General features: G+C 38.7%; 1 protein-coding gene across 1 annotated transcript in view; it reads right to left on the bottom strand.

Moving 5' to 3' along the window:
• The window catches only part of CDC123 (cell division cycle 123), a 33226-nt gene extending 12932 nt beyond the window's left edge, over nucleotides 1-20294 (bottom strand). Inside the window, exons 1-9 of the mRNA XM_002191837.6 lie at nucleotides 20159-20294; nucleotides 18379-18450; nucleotides 16496-16550; nucleotides 15669-15701; nucleotides 13145-13240; nucleotides 12300-12406; nucleotides 6608-6656; nucleotides 4948-5023; nucleotides 1959-2081 (exon numbers count right to left, since the gene is read on the bottom strand). Coding sequence (XP_002191873.5) covers nucleotides 1959-2081; nucleotides 4948-5023; nucleotides 6608-6656; nucleotides 12300-12406; nucleotides 13145-13240; nucleotides 15669-15701; nucleotides 16496-16550; nucleotides 18379-18450; nucleotides 20159-20232 — 685 coding nt within the window. The 5' untranslated portion in view covers nucleotides 20233-20294. The remainder of the gene's footprint in view (nucleotides 1-1958; nucleotides 2082-4947; nucleotides 5024-6607; nucleotides 6657-12299; nucleotides 12407-13144; nucleotides 13241-15668; nucleotides 15702-16495; nucleotides 16551-18378; nucleotides 18451-20158) is intronic.
• Between the last annotated feature and the right edge of the window lie 16 nt (nucleotides 20295-20310).

Below are 20310 nucleotides of genomic sequence, written 5' to 3'. Positions count from 1 at the left end.
GCAAGCCCATGGCAATCACTGAGGCTAATGGTATTTGTTGGGATTCACACAGCTGGAATTCACACTGATTGCACTCTGGTGACTGGTTCAGGACAGTCACAAACACTGAACAAGAAGAAAACCTGAATTATTCCCACTCTCAGAGCAGAAGTGTCCTGTGCCAGTGAGACTGGAGTGAAACTTCACCAGAAACTGCTCTAAACAGAGGGAAAACCAAAGCTCAGCTCTGCACTATCAACACCTCCAGAGCACTGCTCTTACTGGGCTCTTATCAAAGGTATTTAGAAGGTTCTAACATAATTTAGAAGTATTTATAAAGCATTCACCCATCTGTTATCCTACTGCTCTGACTCTGCAATGCTTCAGCTGCTCTGACTCAACTCTTCCATCTGGAGATGCTACCAGACCAACTGGAAAAAGCAGAGCAAACAGCATCAAAATCCCCAATGAAACAAGAAGTCAGGAAAAAAACTGTAATACCTTTCCTTTTAAAAGCAAACAAACAAGCAAACCCAGATTTTTATTGTTAACAACACATATGCTACCAGGCAGTGGATCAAAGGAGATGATGGGGGATAAATGCAATGTGGTTAAAAAAAAACCACCCACAAAACCACAGAAAACATTTTCTGCATGGCATTTCTCTGCAGATGGACCAGCATTTAGTGCCTAAGAATAAAAGGTTAAAAACCTTCATCGCAGAAGGCTGCCCTGAAACCTCCTTTTCCCTCAAGGCAACTCAGATGGCACCCTTTACATAAGATGACATTTCAGACCTCTCAGTTCACCAGACAGCCATTTCAGAGCCTAAATCTAGGCATCAATTTCCAAAAATAGTGCCCTGAATTCTTATCTATCAGTTGATTACATACCAGCTAAAATTACATTGAAACACAGAAGAAAATTAAAAGGCAGTAATCAGAATGCCAGATCTCTATATGACTGATCATACTTCAAAATGTAATGGACTTATTAAATTAATGTACTATTCTGCTGGTCTTCTCCAAGCAGCAGTCCATGAGAACTTCCCTGGACTGAAACAGAGCAGCTTTGCAGACTCAAATGATTAAGAATTTCAATATAACAGAGACTGGCACTTGAAGGTCCCTTTTTCAGACAGTCAGAGAGGACAGATCTATTTGACTGTTCTGGTGTCTCAGTAAAACAATGAATAATGTTAAAAACCTACCCAAAGGTTGACTTTTAAAAGCATTAGACATGACAATAAAATTGCCAGAAAATTCTTATGTTTATGGGTTTTTACTAAGCTGAGGTTTGGTCCATGTCAGACCCAATTTAAATTTCTGCATCATGTTTTTCACTACTATTGATCACCCATTACAATGCAAGACCATTCAATTCTCCCTAAACCACATTACAAAACTATTTCAAATCAAATTTGCAAAGGACTTCACATTTAGAGAACAAAGCAATTTACTTGGACTGATTAGGTGCATCAGATACTGTGGCCTTTATTCAAAGGTTTTGGCACCTAACCTGGTGTGCATTGACATTCTAAAAGAAATAATTAAAACTTATTGAAAATAAATTTAAAAATCCTTTATTAAAGGAATACATCAATAATTTAGCAGCAAACATCTAACAACACCTTTATAAACAAGTATTCTTCTCACTACTGAATGTCTTTTGTCAAGGATCTCCTATCCCACTTTTCTGGCATAAAAACTATTTTAAAGTATAAGGGGGAAAAGCTTTTTTTAAAAAAGTTATTATGCCTTTTGAAGGGATCTTTCACTCATTTCTTGTATTTTCTTGGAGAGCTCCAGCCTATTCCTTCAGGGGTTTTTGTTGCCAATGTAATACCAAACTTTTGCTGCTTGACCTGCTGTAGCCACAAGAGCTTTCAGACACTCCCAAGCTAAAGAGAATCAAGCCCTGTGAAAGCAAGAGCAATGAAGAGAGAGATGTATACCCACAGATACCCTCCAGATACTTACAGTCTTCATCCAAGAATTTATATTGTATGTGTTTCTTGAAAAACTCCTGTATGGACCTACAGATCTCCTCGTGTTGCTTAGAGATATGATCATAGTACTGGGTGTAGTCCCTCTGTGATATACCTGTTAATAATTTCAGGTAATTATAATTATAAAGAGCTCTAGACATGCAAAAAACGCAAACAGGAAAAAAAAAAGTAGTTATCAGACATAGAAGATGGGGTTTTCCCAAGTTTCTACCATTATTAGTGACTTACTGTTTAGCTTTATTCTGCTATACTTAAAGTACTTCCATTGAACAGCTCTGTCCAGAATTTTGTGAACCTCATTTTATATGAACACACTTTGACTATTTTAAAGTGAATATCAGGAGGTAACTTGCCTGTGTTTAAGTTTCCAGCTCCCATCTTTTCCTTTCAGTTTTATTCCCTTTGGTTACTCTGGTCAGAAACCTTGTTCTGCACATCACACATAGGGACCACAATTTGGAACCATGAAATGCCACAGTGGGAGGCTAAGCTTGCACATTAGCAAAGATGAGCCTTGGATACCACAAATTCTCATTTAACTGATTTTTTTAAAGTGTGGAATAACACATGCCTGTTTGATAAGGCACTACAGGTGAATCCCTAAGTCCCCAAATCAGTGGGATGGCATGCAGGCCAGTACCTTAGTGCTCCCATTTGCTCCCTCAAGGGTTTTCTTGCCTATGCAGACAAACCACCCCTCCTACAAATTCTTAATTTCATACATTTGTCTACAAGACACTGGTTTAAAATGACATCAACAGGATTATACACTTGCATGCATCTTGATTGACAAGAGTTCTCACACAGAATATGTGTCAACATAAAATATTGCAATACCCTGCTTGACTAATGTAAAATCCAAGACCTGCCCCATCACTGCAGAATGAGTAATTCAGGCTATTTACATGCAAAAAGAGACAGAATTCCCCAAGGAACATGTATCAGTGACCTCAGTTTGCTGCTTTAACCATATACAAAATAACAGAGTTCTACTGTAAGAAAATGCTGACTAGCACCAAAGACACGCTCTTTTTTAAAAAGTTCATATAAAAAGTTTGTGATGTCAGTGGAACTTTGAATTTTTAATACCACTGCAAAGCTTAACTCGAGTCTAAAAAACAAAAACCAAAAGATGACAGCATCTAAGGGGATGCAGATGTGTAACTGGAAAATCATTCATTATACTGAAAGTATCATTCCTTAGTTTGACTGACAGGCTTATTAATTTTAAGAGTATGGGAACATATTGTGAAAAACCTTGGAACTATCTTCAGAAATGCAGCTGGAGTGCTAGCTAAAAAAAAAAATATCCCATACTGGCAGATATACTAGGTTTCAAAACCTGGCCATGAAATGTACAGAGTGCTTAATTAGCCAGCATAAAAATGCTTTGTATCTCTGGCAGTTATGGTGTTCCAGCATCACAAAGCAAGACAGGATTCAGCTCTCCTCCCTTCAAAAAGCTCTGTCAGGAGCCATTAAGCAATATAGACTTAATGGGAAATCTCTGCTATTAGGAAGATAAACTCTTGTTACATAGTGCTGTAATACACTTGCAACTGGCATAAATGGAGAGAAAATGGGAAGATGAGCATAGGAACACCAGAAGGAACAGCAAAATAAAAGGACTTAGGGGAATGGTGTGTGTTGACAGCACCTGCATTAGCACAGCTCAAATATCTGTGTGCAGCTCCATAGGAAACCCAAATCAGGAAATGAGGAATAAGGAGTGTGCTCCTAAAGGTTCACAGAGGTGGGACTGGGTGGAGCAACAAACTGCTGACAGCTCCCAACAGGTACAAAAAGGCACAGCCAAAACAAGCCCACACTCACCATGCTAAGGCAGGAGAAAGAGTGAGAACTACATAGCCAATACTCCTGGCCTTCCATATCATCACAAGGAACCCTGGACAGACCACTTGTGGATATGGAGCTTGGTGCTTGTGGATATGTAGACATGAGAGAGGTAAAATGAGCAAAAAAAAAAAAAAAAAATCACTTTCCTTCCTGTAGTCTGTATTTGCTGCATCACTGCTATAACACTTCCTTGTTAGAAGAGTTTAGAAAGAATGATTCAACCTTGCACAGAACAAACGTGCACTAATCCTGAGCTATTTGAGTTTCTGCTCATCTCTAAAGGTTTCATGGTAGACCAAACCAAAAGCAAACTTCAGAGTTGTAATTAGCCTGAAATTAAACCCCCCAATCAAGCACCTGTATGTGCACTGGGTTTCTCATTTCCTGCTATAGTCAGCAGAGAATTGTCAACACAACCAGAGGAGTAAAACTGAGCTAAATTTACCCTAAATTACCCTAAATTTACCCTACTCAGCTGCCTACAACACATGCTCTAGCCCAGTCTGCCTGTTCTCCAGCTGCCAGAGGTCTCCCAATGCACCCACGAGCTCTGTGCATGCTGTAGATGGATACCCAGGCTCTTCAGTGCCACTTGAAATGTTTTACATTTAGGATTCTTCATCTGAGTAACAGAACAACAGGCTCTAACTAAGCTACACTGAATTTAATATGAACTCAAGACACCTCCTACACCTGCAGAGATGTTCTGAACTCCCCAACTTTCTACATAGGGTCATGTATTTGCAGCACAACACACAACTGCCTCTGTATTCATTCTGCAAGCTGGAGACAAAGCAATTTGCTCCTGAATATAAAAGACTCTGCCATTGGGTGAAGCTTCTGAATTAACAATTAAATTAAGAATATTCCCACTGTAATGGCAAGCATGCTGAGTTGTCAGGCTTTCAAATACAGTGGAAAGTGAGATGTGGTAAACCACATTTTAAATTACAGAAAGAATAAGCTGTTAATTTCAGAAATGAGGTGTGAAAAGACAGAAGAATTTTCTTCAACTTCATTCCTTGAAGAATTTTCTCATTCAAGGAATCAGAGAAACTCCTCAAAACTTCATCCAATAATTTTGTTTTTAAGAAATTCCTTACCTAAAAGCTTGTTTTCCTTGACAAAACATCTGAATTCTGCACCAGGGATTAGTTCGCACCATTTGCGAAGAACAAGCTGTGGAAGAAAAACAAATGACAAAGCATTGTTTCAGAAAAGTAACATCATCCTTTTGTGAACAGGTCTTCCTTTTAGAGCTGCAGTTTTGCTGTAATGATGACCACTGATACTAGAAAACAAAACAATCTTAAATCTGCAGTTCACATAATCACCTTTAAAAATATTACAAAACAATTAGATTTATTATTAATTTCAGCGAATCACAGAATGCTCTCAAGGTGATGGCATCGCTAAGGACCATATAGTCCAAACTAGCTTAAAGCAGAAAGGTTCACACTGGACATTAGGAACCATGAGGACTCTCAAGCATTGGAAAAGCTCCCTCACAGAGGCTGGGCAGCCTCTACCCACTGAGGTTTTCAAGACAGATTTTATAAAATGCCAAGCGAGACAATATGATCTCATTTCTTACCCAGCTTTGAGCATGAGGATGGACTAGACAACCCCTGAGGTCCCTTCCCACTTTAATTTTATGAACTTCCACTTTGTACAGTATTTATAACTGTGAAATCATTTATGAAACAACTTCCAAGTTACATTAATGATAAAGCATGGAAAATAAGAACCCTGCTGTAGAACACAACAAATCTGTCATGGAATTGGCAGAAAGTTGCTCACTAGCCAAAGGAGCTGATGAGCAGAATTAAATTTATCCAAATCAACCCCTATTCTGGTACACACCCAAGCAGAATTCTGTGACGCCTTTGAAGGCGCAAACCAGTTAAAATAAGGACACAGGACAGAAATAGGAAGCAAACTATTATAGTCAACAGGACAGACTGCCTGGGAGTTAAAGCATCTTTCTGGCACTTTCTCAAATTTCTGTATTTCCTAAGCTGAAATATTCTGAAGACTTGCTGTTTTTGGAGGCCCCAGTTACTGCTATTTGATGCAGCAGAAAGCTTCAGTAACCAGAGATGACATTCCTAACCTAATGTTAATGGTGTTAACATTAAACTCTTTGTTCCAACTTTTAGATGTCCTGTATCTTTAAAGCACACTTGATAGTGCTTTAAAATAAACCAAAGTTCATTCACTTTTGAAAAGCTCTTTAAGCCCACAGCATGATGACAAATGTTATATTTACATCAAAACTATTATTAGAGAGATGACTAGAAGTTACCATAAGAGCAGTAGCTCCACATTAACAGTTTAAAGCATCTCTAGCTGAACATTTTGATCTGGTAACAAACATAGGAAACAAGATGCGACAGACCAGTTCAGGATGTCCCCAGCCACTGCAGCAAAGCCTCACCCTTGGTAACCTCAGTGTGATGTTCACAAGCAGCTCACCATCAAGAATATTTTATTTGAGCTACTGAACTTGTCCTTCCTGTCACAACCTGACAGACATGAGAGGATATTGCAAGGAAGCTTCTCAAGTATGCACTTTAGCCCACCTGATCTGCAACTAAATGAACTTCTTATGACCTGCAGTGCTGAACCAGACTTCCCTTCATATGGAAAGCAACATGAATAAATCAAACATAACACATTTAGTGGACAGAAACCCAGTCCCAAATGTCACCCAGCCACTGAGCAATTCTTTAAATTACTTAGAAATCATATAAGGAGTCCTACCTCATAGTTCAAGGAAGGATCAGGGGAATCATCAGTACAGTGAATAAATCTGGAAAAGTAAGGCACAGGCTTCAAGATCTGCTTTACATGTAAGATTTCAGCCATAGTGAGAAAAATAACCCCAAACTGTGAAACACAAGAACTACTGTTAAATTATTTCCAATATGTACAAAGCAAGTAAGTGCAATACATAACAACTCTCCTTTTGACAATTATCATGGAAAAAAACAGAATCACCACCTCTTTTATTCTAGTGCAATCTGGAAGCACTTAAATCCGGACAGGGATGTGTCCAAAACATCAGTGTTTATTCACTGTTGATTTATTTCTGTTTGAATCAACAGCACTGATCTTTTTCCCTTGTATTGTCATGTTGGCATAACTGAATTTTCAAAAGACCCAATAAACTTGAGCAATCTAATCCAGTTTCACTGCAGCATGTTTTGCCAAGTACTTTTAATGTTTAACTTCCCAAACCACACAACAGAGACACATCATCATGCCTTACAGCAGTTCATTTCCATGAATAGAGGATGCAAAACAGCACTGCTGCTCAGCACTCCTGATTCCACAGCATGGTATCTTTCTAAATGAAGAGCCTTAAGAAATACTCTTACAAATCCCTTGAGAGTGGGAATAAACAGAACTATTTCCACAACTGCAAGTAGATGTCAAGGTTTTGTCCTTTGTGAGGAGCTGACTCTGTCGGTCTCCTTTCAGGGGCTAGCAAAAATGGAGGCAGTTATAAGCCAAGTCAACTTCCACGTACCTTTCTGTCATTTTACAGAAAACTTGCAATAGATTCTGTAACTTTCAAAAGGTATTCACAGAAGAACATGTGTTTTTCTTCCAGTTCTACTCCCTGACCTTATTGGCAACAAACTACTTGGAAGCACAGAACTGTGTTAAGGGTCACTGCTGAGCAATAGTCCTAAATGCAATATTTATAGGATCTCCTTTTGGCAATGAACTTCATTCAGCAGCCCAAAAGTCTCACATAAACATTGCTTTTGTAAGACATGGCTTCCCAGCCTTTGGTTTGAAGTGAAGAGCTATTGTAAGAGTTCATTCTGTATGCTGCCAGCAGAAATAAATTTCACACATTTTAGTTTAGACTTTAATATCCACAACACACAGAAAAGTAGGGCAATACAGGCAGGCTTTCCAAAAGCAAAGTGATCAAACACATCATATATATATATATATATATCTGTAAGCCTGTGTAAACAGATAACAACTTTCAACTACAGTTTAGATTCCCTGCAATTTAAGATGTGTCAAGGCAATAGAAACAAACCCATGAGAGCTCACAGTTTTCCTAGAGTCAGAATTCCTCTCTTACTAGAGTATATGCCTATCATGCTGAAGAAAACATCCCCCCCACACAGAAAGCCAATAATAAACTATCTACAAAGGCAGATGAAGTCCAACACATGGAGTTTTACAGTGCCTGCACACAAGACCTGTATTACCTCTCACAGACTCCGTATCTGAGATTGGGGTACCTGCAATCCCCTTCATTCCAGTAAGTCTTTTCCAGCAGTCAAAAAACCCCACCCTTATAATCAAAATTATTCCCTAGCTCAACCCTCAAATATTTTGGGTAAGAGCTATGTGGGGAAGGATGGCTCCTCTTCCCTTCTAAATCAGAAAACGAAATCCCTGGGTGCCATCCCAAGCCCTATAGACTGCAGGTATCACTGCCAAATCAAGCAAGCAGGCAAAAATACTGCAAGACACAGTAAAGGTATTTTTTTGGGAGCCTTAATGACATAAGACTAAGTACAAATGAGGAAAAAAACGGATGAACACAGCACAAGACAATATAAATTCATGTTTTCACAATCTAATTTTCCTTCTTAATATTATCATGAGTTTTCATTGACAAAAGGCCACCTTTATCCGGTGAGTAAATTTTGGGCAACTTGAGGTTGCAATGTTATATTTTTTACCAGCTTATTGTAGCATTTATTGCTGAGAACCATCTGAACTTGTGTATTACAGATGGGCTTTTGATCTCTAGAGGCACAATGCTAAGTGGGGTGTCTTCAACCCACATCCTATTCAGGTTTGGACCTACTTGAAAGAATAATCAGAAAGGTGTCAGGAACCCCAAATTGAGACATACTTGGGCTGTATTTTCTAAAGCCTCTGAAAATTTTCATTTTGAGTGAAGGGATCAAACTCTTCTGTTATGTTGTAGTCAACAGCTTTTTTACAGAGTTACACTTAGAAGTCAAGACCAGAAGGATCAAGATTTCTTTATATGTGGCAACTCTATGTCAAACTCCAAATGCAAATACTCAACCACAGGACATGCTACAAAAAGCCATTATGCAGGTCAGTTTGCAACACTGAGAAAAGCAATTTAATAAGGTTGGCAAGTTTCTCCAGGACCTACCCTGCTAAGAAAGCCATAAACTCATCTGCAAATCACTGAGAGAATTAGGAACTATTATGAATATTAAGAGAATGGTAAAATTTATTCTGTACCTGATACTTCTCTGTTATTATCTCATAGTTTATTTTAAAATCTTATTTTAAAAAGATTAAGGAGAAGTTTTTAACAGTTTTTGAACTGTAGCTTTATTCCTTGAATATTAAACCTTGCTGGAACTCTGAGGCCTAAAAGAAATAGGAAATTCATACACCACTGAAAAGGGAATCTTGTACTACACCGTAAATTGCTAGGACAAATGGGCAAGAGTAAAACCTCAAGAAAAAAATATCACCATCAAAGGCCTCATTTTCCACATCCTCTCGTGTGCAACTGCCTACCTTGAAACAATTTATATTAAAGCCTAGACTATCAGCTCCTGCTCCTGCAAAAAGATACTGGAGTGCTAAGGCACATTCTTCATGATCCAACACTGCCTCCTATGTTCTGTAAGGAGAACACAGGCTGTTATTCCTCCACATCTTCCACATCTCAAAAAACTTTGACATTTCCCTACAATTTGGAATTCAATATTAAAAGCATTAAGTCTGGCATCAGAAAGGTTGTCAGAATGCAGGGGCATTATCACATCATTAGAAGTACTGATAGTATTTCTACCAGTCTCAAGGTAAGCAATCAATCATGTTTTAACAAAACATAGTCCACCCATTCTAACAATAGGAAGAAAACTGTATTTTACACCAATACATCCATCAGTGCTATACAGAGCTTTTTGTTCAAAAGAGTAATTTTAATCACTTAACAGAAATCCCAGTTAGAAAGGGTTTTTTTTTTTATCACATATACTCAACACTAGATTTCTGAAAGCCTGCATTAATGCCCAAAAAATTAAGATCACACCACCCACAAGATTTTTTGTGAATTCAGCTAAGTAAAATACAATGCTGACTTTGAAGCAGAAACAACATCAACTGCATTAATGAGTACATCGCTCTGAAGTCTTTGTTAATTTATTTAAAATTAACATGCTGGGAAGGTGATTCATTAGTCTGACCTCTTCAACCAAGGTGTCAGCATCATGAGGGAATCCAAACTTTTAAAACAGTCAAAGCAATTTAATCCTGCTCAGTGTATTTGCACTGAGTCCATACTTTTTAATAGTTTATATTGAAGCATTACATGGTTGAAGCTTCGAACTTGAGACAGCTGAGAATTATAACAAGGGCATTCCCTGAGCTGAACAATGTTTAGAGGCAGACAGGAAATGGGAGTGGAAGAAAAAGGCAAAGAAAGTGGTTTGTCTTAGGTCCTACATCATTGGCTTAAGTTTCTAGGTTAAAACCCAGATTGCAGCATATTTACCATGCTGCACGTTTACCATTATGACCCATGAAGTAGGCATTTAAGTTTATACAATTGCACAGGAAACAAAACAACACCAGAAAAAGGGTACTCAGCATTTCAACTGTTACTTATATGGGGCAATAAACCTTTAGACCATACTGAGTATTATTGACAAAGTAGAAATATAGTGCATTTCCCCTCTCTCCAAGTAGTCCTTCCAAGGGATTTGGATGCATTATGTATGTAATTTTCATTTGTTCAGCACTTCAGGTTCTTATGCCAGTTACATTTTTAATTTCTGCTTGCTAAGGACTAGTGAACTGGCAGCTAATCAATAGTATAATTAAGGACGACCACTGTTCCAATTTAGCAATAATCATTGCACTGTTTGGGGACATTCTGTACAAATAACTTCGTAATTTAGAAGTACCAAGCAGAGGCTGGACAATAATATATGCTCACTACAAAAAAGTTAACCAAACAGGAATACTGCAAAGAGCTCTAGGTACACTTTGCTGAACCTCTTTATGCATGAAGACAATAAATATAAATTCCATACTATTTAACATTCACAAAGGGATGATATAAACTGTGCAGTCCTTTTCAGACCTACAAGAATCAGTCCTGAAAGCCATTGCAACAAAAATTTTACTGCTCAACTCTGTGAGCAAGCCATCCTCCAGACACTCCAGCTCTCATTGGGGGAAACCATGAAAAGCAGCTCCTTGGGAAGGCACCAAAGGCCTCCAAGAATTCACTCACTTCTGACATGTAAACTATAGATTTTTCATCTCTCCCATTCCTCTGTGACCCCGGAATAATGAATTTTCATTCTTCACAATTGTTTCCCAAGCCCAGCATACTTTTCAAAATGTTTTATCATGCCAATATCTTCTCCCGTCCTCCTCAGCCTCTTCCCCAGTACCTTCTCTCATTGCAGGTTAGACACGATATAAAACCCAACATCAGAATTGGACTTACAGCTTTACTGTCAAGAGCCCCTTTTTCTTTTCTCATGTACAAAAAACTGGGGGAAGAGAGTCTCATTAGAGTTGTAGGAATAAAAAAGAAGGCAGTTGCACATCATTAACATAACTGGTTTGACACTTGAAAAAGAAAATCTTTACCAAGACATAAGCCAATTGACATGAAATTTACACCTGTTAACCCCCTATGAGGCACCTAGAACAATGGCTCTGCATTTGACTGAGTCTCCTAAAATATCCTGTGCTGAAATAAGCATTGAATAATTACTGGAAAATAATCTCTCAGATACCAAGCCATGGATTGTCTCTTTTCTTTGAAATTCTGCTTGTCTGGGGAAAAAAACCAAAAAAGTAACCATAGTAACAGAAACATCAACTCCAGTAATCTCATTTTCTTTCAGAAAAATGTTGTATTTTAGAAATTAGTGACATAAATCAAGGAGATGCAGGTACTACAGGAGGAAACTATTCCTATACCATTAAATAGTCCCTTCATGTGAGCAAATAAAAATCAATACCAAGCACATAATATTTTTAAATTTATCTGCAATTGCTATCCTTAGACACCTGGAATGTATTTGTTTCAAGAGCTACAAGAACTTGGGTTCGGAATAAGCTCTAGAAATATGTGAAATATGTTAGCAGAAGTCTCAAGCATCTTCCAGGCAGCCAAACAAACCTCAACAGCTTTAAAATATGAGGACATGGTAAAGTCACACTGTATTACCATAACAAGTGGCACCAATAAGGAGGGTAGCAACAAGTAAACACCAAGAGGGGAGGGAAGGCAAAAAATCTCAAGAATACAACATGACTTGTTCTGAAAAGGTTGTGAAAAAGCTAGGTTCTTAGCCCATAGTGTCAAAGCACACTGCTGTCATGTGCTACTTTAATGTATTTCTGGTTTGCTTTTGGCTTTTTCTGGCTGCGTGTAACTAAGACTGTCTGCTGGAAATCGACTTACGGCTGAGTGAGGTCACGAGTGATGAAGTCTGAACTCTTGAAGAGGAGGAAGATGTCACTGAGAGCTTTACATTTCAGAGAGCTGTTCATTGCTATCCAATAGGCATCCTAAAGAAACACAGAGATTACCTGAAACACACCTTTATTAGCAGGAAGGACTGCAAACTTCAAGCCTATCTAATTATTATTCAACGTTTGAAATACATGCAGAAAATTATTTCCTTTTATTTTGAGGAAAACTTCATTGGTGGTTAAAAGAGACAAAATAATTATTTCCTTTTTTTATGAATACTTTGATGAAAGCAGTGCAAATTCATTTGCAAAATTAAGTTTTTGCCTTACTGCTTCCAGGAACTTTCTTGGAATGCTTGATTGAACACAATGTCTCTTGACAACACAAAACAATATTTGGATGCACTCATCCTTACAGTATAGTTAAGAGTACCTAGAATTAACTAGAGGAAAGTTTATTGCCTTTTTTGAAACTGTGGTTACTTTTCATCTTTATACCAGGTAAAGGTTTCAACTAGTATCCTGAACAAGAGTCTGCCCATCACACAACCATCTGTGACCAGGATATAGGTTTTAGATAGGAAAAGTCAGTGCTGCCATGCATCAGCCTCCCTAAAAATGCACCATCACCACCTAGTGATAGACAAGATATCAGTGAAGTGCTGGATTCCACTTAGAGTAAAGAATCCAGCACTTCACTGCTACCTTGTGTATCACTTCTTCCTTCATCAGAACCACTAGTCTCTTCTTCTTTCCAAAGCATTGAGAGAAAACAAACACAAAACATTTTGTACAACAACATCTGTTACAAGTTTTGGGAGTCAGCATTCTTACCCTTGGAGCACTCCAGTTGAGTTTAGGAAAAACACTGCCACCCAAGGAACTTATTGCTTCCTGAACTTTAGCAGTGAACTCAGGAAATTCTGGTGCCTGAACGAAGAACAACAGCAAAAATATAAATTTCAATCCATTTATTGGTGAAGTATAGCCATCTTCTAAATATTATTAGAAATATACATTGCATTAGAAGTAAGTCCAAAATCAGTATGAACCTCAGAAACATGGCATACAATAACATCACTTAAATAAATCACTTCAAATCTGTCATTTTTTTCAATCAGAGAAAACTGAAAATGTTCCCAGTTCTCACTCTCATTACTAGCAAGTATCATGAACTTCTGGAGAAAACCCAAAACATCATAACAGTCACCATGAAATCTCCAATAGCTAGCAAAAATACAAGTGAAATAACCAAACCTTAAATCCTTACCTTGTTGGTTTATATCCTATGGTACATTGTTGTATACAAATAAGATCCAGTAATATTTAAACTTCTAAAGAATGATTTTAGAATTAAACATATATTTATTAATTCATAGGCACTTTGAGTGACAGCTGCTCATTTAGGCTCTAGTTTTATAAAATGTAATACTTTAACTAATCAGCTCTTAAATTAGGTCTTAAAATAGCTGCTTAACAATATATTGATTCAAAATAGAGCACACACTGCCAAGGTTGGACGAGAAAACCTTGCCTTGTAAAGAACATTGAAAATCTAAGATTGAGGTAAAAAACCCCCCAACTCTTCAGTTTGCTCCAAACTCTACCCTGAATGTGGTGCTACAGAAAAAAAAAACAGGGTGCTTACCTTTAAAATAATATGAAAAGATTTGAACCATATGTGAAAAATTTTTCATATAACAGAATTTATAGCTAAAAGTATACAGGAGCACTATTTCTGCCTATTTTGAAACTCAATTCAAAAGTAATTCATAGGCTAAAGCTAATTGATATCTCTTAAACAACAAAACACTCACAGTCACACAAGTGAATAAAAAAACTCATCCATTCTGGCATCTCCTCACTGCAGCTTCCCCAAATGAAAACACTTAAAAAAACCTTCCCATATTTTAGTGCAGTGACCTAGACTAAACTTCAAGCATTTTGATCCTTTCCTTCATAGATTACCTAGTCTCCATGGAAAACTATACTTGGAAAACTGAAAAAAACACTTCTCTAATTTTATTTTTAGACTTTCAGTTGATTCTAGAAACTGCTCCTGAAAGAAGTTAAACTCTTCATCCACTGCATTCTGATCCAAGTTTCTCTTGTTTTGACAGAAATCAGGAGTCCTACTATGTATGTAATACCAGCACATACTAAGCCTCCTTGGGGAAAATGTTACCAACATGTTACTTGATTAACACAAGAGGATAAATATACAAACAAGAGGAAAGTTCTACAACTGCATAAAAAAGCTGGACTTCAACATTTCCCGAATTTTGAATGCCTGGCTTTGTAACCATTAATATTAATGCAAGTTATTCTAAAACCAGAATTTTCTGCCTCATGAGGAAGCTGTAGACTTACCTAGATATAGTAGAGTCATTTGCCCTGTGCTCTTCTGACAGGTAAATATTTCTTAATTTTGTAATTCCTTATTGTGTTCTACATTATAACAGAACCTGATTCAAAACTCTGGTATTAGTTATTTGGCATCATTACCATGAGCTTTGCAAACCATATGATGGATTCTAAAATCCTTGTTTTAAATAATTTACAATTAAGGGAATCTAGGTTATCAAAGGTTAAATATTTGAACTGAAGATAAATCAGTGTGCAAAAATTTGAAATGTACTGGTTTTAAACTCTAGGCAATAAATTCTGTGCTAGCAGAAGCACCACTCAAAGCAGGGCTGTGATTATGGCACCTAATCCAACATGAGCAATTCCACACCCTGATGAACATTAGGGAGCTAAAGGACTGAAGTCACAGCATCGATGGCAGACAAGTGCCTTGAGTACTTCAACTCTGACAGTGACAGGGCAACAGCAAATTTCAAAAAAAGATGTCAGAAAAAGACCAAGAAAGCCTGGTTTGCATCCATTATGATCTTGATTTCACATGCAAGGAGACCATAAAGACAGGAAAAGAAAAAAACCATGATAGAGAGAGATGTACTTGGAAGCAATAATGGCACATCAAGAAAAGAGCTGTGAAGATTGAGCTGCAGGGGCTTCGTTTCTTCTGCATCCAGTCTGATTAAATAATTTGGAGAGACTCAAAGTGGTGAAAATGAAAGACAGCTATATTTAGAGCTGCACTGAAGTTAATTTCCTAGAGTCGAACAAGTGTATGATTGTCAGGGATGAAGAAGAGTGTTTTATTTTAGTTAAATAAAATTAAGCCAGCAAAACCTTTTTGAAGTTACAGACACTTATACTGTCATCCATCTAAAATGGTCTGAAAAATGTTAAATACAGCAAGAGATATCTCTAACCAGCAACAAGTTTATATCACAAGGCTGCAGAAAGGAAACTGCTGACAAACCCACATTGGGCTTTTACAGGACCTTACCTTAAGTGTTGTAGTGTTCTCATCATCCGACCACTGTTCAAAATAAGAACAAACCAAAGGTTACCAGCTTCCTGAGCCATCCTTTATAATTTATGAGAACATCAGAATTCATGTAGCCTCTTACAGCATGTAGATCAAATCATTGCCCCAGACAGCAAAACATGACCATCCTGCAATTATTTTGGCTGTAAAGTAAGACAGGAAAAACACTGTATATTCAGCAGAAGTACTACTCTAAAGTATTGATAAAAAGATACCTGTATATATTTCAATTTTGATTTATATCAGAAAGATGGACATTTCAGAACTCAGTCTTCCCTATCTACAGCTTGCCTCCAGCTCCAGCACTTCCACCCTTAGACCCAAGATCCACTAGTTACACTTCTATTTCTTTTTCATCTCCTTGTTGTACCTTCAGCCAGCTTGCAATTACAACATTTTTCAGTGTTTTCCCTCTGGAATGGCCTTCTGAGTTATTATGGTCTCAGAAACTTGCACTGTTTCTTTAAGTAACTACTCCAAATGTACTCCTAATTTTTCAGGGCATGAAACAGCATTAAGTTCAATTGCAACATTCCCCAATCATTATTACAAATGCAATTACCAAGAAATGAAAAATAAAAAAAGTCTTCTATGAAAGAACATAGAAATACCTTAAACTTTCCCTGACTCCACAGCATAAGTTATTACATTTCTGTTTTTCATGGTAACTACCACATGACAATTATTTCTGTGAAAGACTCTCTGCACTTGTAAGCTATCCAGAAAAAGTATTACATTCATATTTTTCTCAAGAGACTTAACATAAATTTGCATTTTATGCTGACCTGTATCTCCTCTGCATCATCACTCCCTTCCTCAGCGTGACTCGGCGGATCTTCTCTGAAATAAAAAATTAACAGGAAAAGGAGTAAGCACTGGAGTTTGACTTGACCATGTCCCTTACATTTCCACAGCATTTCCAGCTCTCAGTGTCAAAATGTTTTCATAAGAAGATTAAACCTCAAAACTCTGGCAGAGAAAAATCAGAGAAGCCAGTACTGAAAACTAAAGACCAAATAGTTGGCATTAGGCCTAGGTCCTACCCTGAACACTTTGCTTCTTTCAAATTAGCAGACCAGTTTTTGCTCTAAAACACCTTAATTGAAGATTTTTTACACCCTGTTAATGATTCTTTTCCAACTTTACTGTACTCTGACACAAGCACAAATTTAATTTTTTTAAAAAACAAGTTCAGCTAAAATTTTTGCCTCCATATTCCCTTTCCAAGTAAAAAATCATAAACCTTGAGTTTCAAATGTTGACCTGTGAATTTCTGGCTCTGAAAAGAAAATGTCCTCACACTCAGCACACAGACAAAGAAGATCCTATGGAGAGTGGAGAGTGTAGCAAACAGGGCAAAGTCAAATGTAAATCCCTACCAAAAGTCAATTCTTAGACAAGCTGAGTCTCTGCAGTCCCTCAATGCACTTCCATAGGGACTAAACCATTAATCCAGTTTTTGAGATCTAGAGGTCAGACAGGGGTGCACTGAAAGTTAAAAGCAGTCTTGGCCTTGAGTGCAAGAAGATCACCTTCACTTATAGCTAAGGAAATTCAAGTCAGAGAAAAAATGGTTTCTAAAAGATGCAAACATCTTAAAAATCTAATTTAAGTCAATCATACAGCTGTCCATTACTCCATTGAAGACAGCAAAATTATAGAACACAACTGTTAAGTCAAACCTTCAATGTCAGCTTTTCTAAAGGGTTATTAAAATATACAGCTGCTGCTAAATAAATTGCACAATTCTGCAGAAGCAGGTGACAATGCTGCTTCTGATCCAAAATAGTTTAAAAAACAATTCTAATTTTCTGGATATCCTTTAATAAGAAAAATAATTTAGAAATTAAAAATTAAATCCTTTCATGTTTACAAGGCATTTAAACAGCTTCAATTTTTATATAAGTTGATACCTTATAAATCAGATCAATTTCCCTTTCACACACAGCCTCACTGTTGCTCTGCAAGGGGCAAACTACCAGGCAGGGAATCATGGAGTGAGGACTGATTTCTGGTTTGATCATTAACAAGATGCATGCAGCAACCATTCCACAAGGAAACCACACAGTGAGATCCTACACAGGAACAAAGAGCAGGGCTGTTCCTGCTACCTCTCCACCTCATTCTTCTGCATCCAAACTCCTGGCATGGGTGTACATACAGGACATTCAGCTTTGTCATATGCATGGATTACCCATATGCAAATGATTATATAAAATGCTACTAACTATTGAGTCTGTATATAGATTATTTTATTAAGAATTAAGCTCAGGTAATATCACTTCACCCCTGGACTCATATGGGACAGGTCAAGCCTGTGAACTGGACCCAGCTAGATCCAAAGAACCAAACACAAACCAGCAGCTGAGCATCCCAGAGACTGGTACACTCCCCAAAGAAAGGTGAGGAAAAAAATGAAAGGACTTTGTCCACTTGTCTAGAAGGAATTGTAGTTCATGGATTTTAAGACCTGCTTCAGGCACCAGCAAATCCAGCTGTACTAACAACAGTCAGCCCATTCACATGCTCACACAGTGTGAAGTTTACTGCAGTCACACTGGTCAAATTTAAAAACTCATTATGCTCAATACAATATATATGTACAAAATGGTGCTGTGAATATAAAATGGCATTAATACTTGGGAGCTGGGGAGAAAACACACTTTACCTTCCAGAAACCACCAGTGTTCCATCATCCAGCAAATATTCTTTCACATTCTCTGGCAGGGGAAGTATAACACTGGAAGAAATGCGAAAATCTCTTTAATACCTTATTATTACTTGTTATAAAAAAATCCTAGTGAAATAAAAGAATTCGGCTTTTTCATAGTGCACACTCCAACAACACTAGGTTTTGTCCTCTAACATTATAGAAGAAAATTTTCTTTCGCCCATCTTATCCCTCACCCAAAAAAACAATGCCCCATTTTCCCTCCATGGAAGCATAGGACAAAAATTTTAGATGAAATACACAAAAATGCCCCACTCCTTCAAAGCTCTAAGAAATTCCAAGTAAAATTGTGTGCAGCTTGTGAAGAGGTAACATGTTGCTCAAACTAAAACTAAAGTTTTTTCCTTCTGAAATCTGAATCAAAATTTGCCTATGCCATCCTAATGTCCCAAAGATGCAGGACTGTCACTAAACTTACCAAAAGTAAGCCTGTGTTAAACATTAAGAAAGATAAAAGATCAAATGCTTTGATTACTAAAAGCATGATGTCAGCACTTTTTGATCCAACAGGGTGGCTATCTCGACTTTCCTGAGCTACTGGTAGTTCATGTAACTATCTCATGATCTCTAGCAGCACCTTAGAAACTGCAGAATTGCCTATGGCTTCCAGAAATACACAGAAACACCAAGCTGGCCACTTGGGTTGGATCTCCTCAGTCTAAGTAGGCAAAGAAACAGTGTAGATTTATCTTCTGCTCAGCATGGAGTCCCACCAGGAGAGCAGGGAGCACAGGGGTACCTGGCCTGCCCCAGGGCTTCCCAAAACACTCCCTTGGGATATAGAGACAAGACCACAGCTCCCTGGAATGCAGCTGACGGTTCAATCAATCTTTCACCACCTCCATCCCAGCTCTGCCCTCGGTCTCACCCAACCCCACAAAATCCCAGAATGGGTCAGGTTGGAAGGGACCACAGGGCTCATCTGGTCTGACCTCCCTGCTCAAGCAGGGCCATCCCAGAGCACAGGATGTATCCAGACACTTCTGGAATATCTCCAAGGAGGAAGACTCCACAGCCTCTCAGACAATCTGCTCCAGTGCTCGGTCACTGCTCAGGACAGAAGTTTTCCCTCATGTTCAGGCGGAATTTCCTGGACATCAGTTTCTGCCCTTTGCCTTCTATGGCTGGGCATCACCAAGCAGAGCCTGGTCCATGCTTTGGCACCCCCTCTTTGCATATTTATATGTACTAATGAAGTCCCCTCTCAGTCATCTTTTTTACTTCCAGTACCTGAAAGGAACTTGCAGGAAAGATGGAGCAAGACTATCTATAAGAGCTGGTAGTAACAGCACACGGGGGAATGGGTTCAAATTGAGAGAGAGTTGGTTTAGACAGATATTAGTTATAAATCTTTTCTTGTGAGGGTGGTGAGGCCCTGGCACGGGTTTCCCAGAGAACTGTGGCTGCCCCATCCCTGGAGGCTGGGAGCAGCTTGGAGCAACCTGGTCTAGAGAAAGGTGTCCTTGCCATGGCAGGGGAGTGGAACCAGATCATCTTTAAGGTCCCTCCTAACCCAAACCATTCTGTGATGCCCGAGACTGAACAGGCCCAGTGCCCTCAGGTTTCCAGTCCCTTAACCACGCTCGTGGCCCTGCACTGGACCCGCTCCAGGAGCTCTGAGGGCAGAGCGGAGGGGCAGGTCGCTCTCCCTCGCCCCACAGCGCTCCCCTACGCCCGCACCGCCTCTCCCAGCCCCGCCGCGCCTCACCGCCCACACCTGCGGATGGTGACTGCCTTGAAGAGCGGGTACCACAGGGAGAACTGGCAGTGCGCCACCTGCTCCTTCTTCATCCTCCTCTTCCTCCTCCTCCTCCTCAGCCCGGCCGCTCCCGGAAGCTCCCGCTCCGCCCGGAACCTCCCGCGCAGCTC

Source organism: Taeniopygia guttata, chromosome 1A, assembly GCF_048771995.1.
Source record: "Taeniopygia guttata chromosome 1A, bTaeGut7.mat, whole genome shotgun sequence".
NCBI lineage: Eukaryota > Metazoa > Chordata > Aves > Passeriformes > Estrildidae > Taeniopygia > Taeniopygia guttata.
The sequence above is the reverse complement of the archived record's forward strand: the minus strand, read 5'-3'. Positions and strand labels throughout refer to the sequence as shown.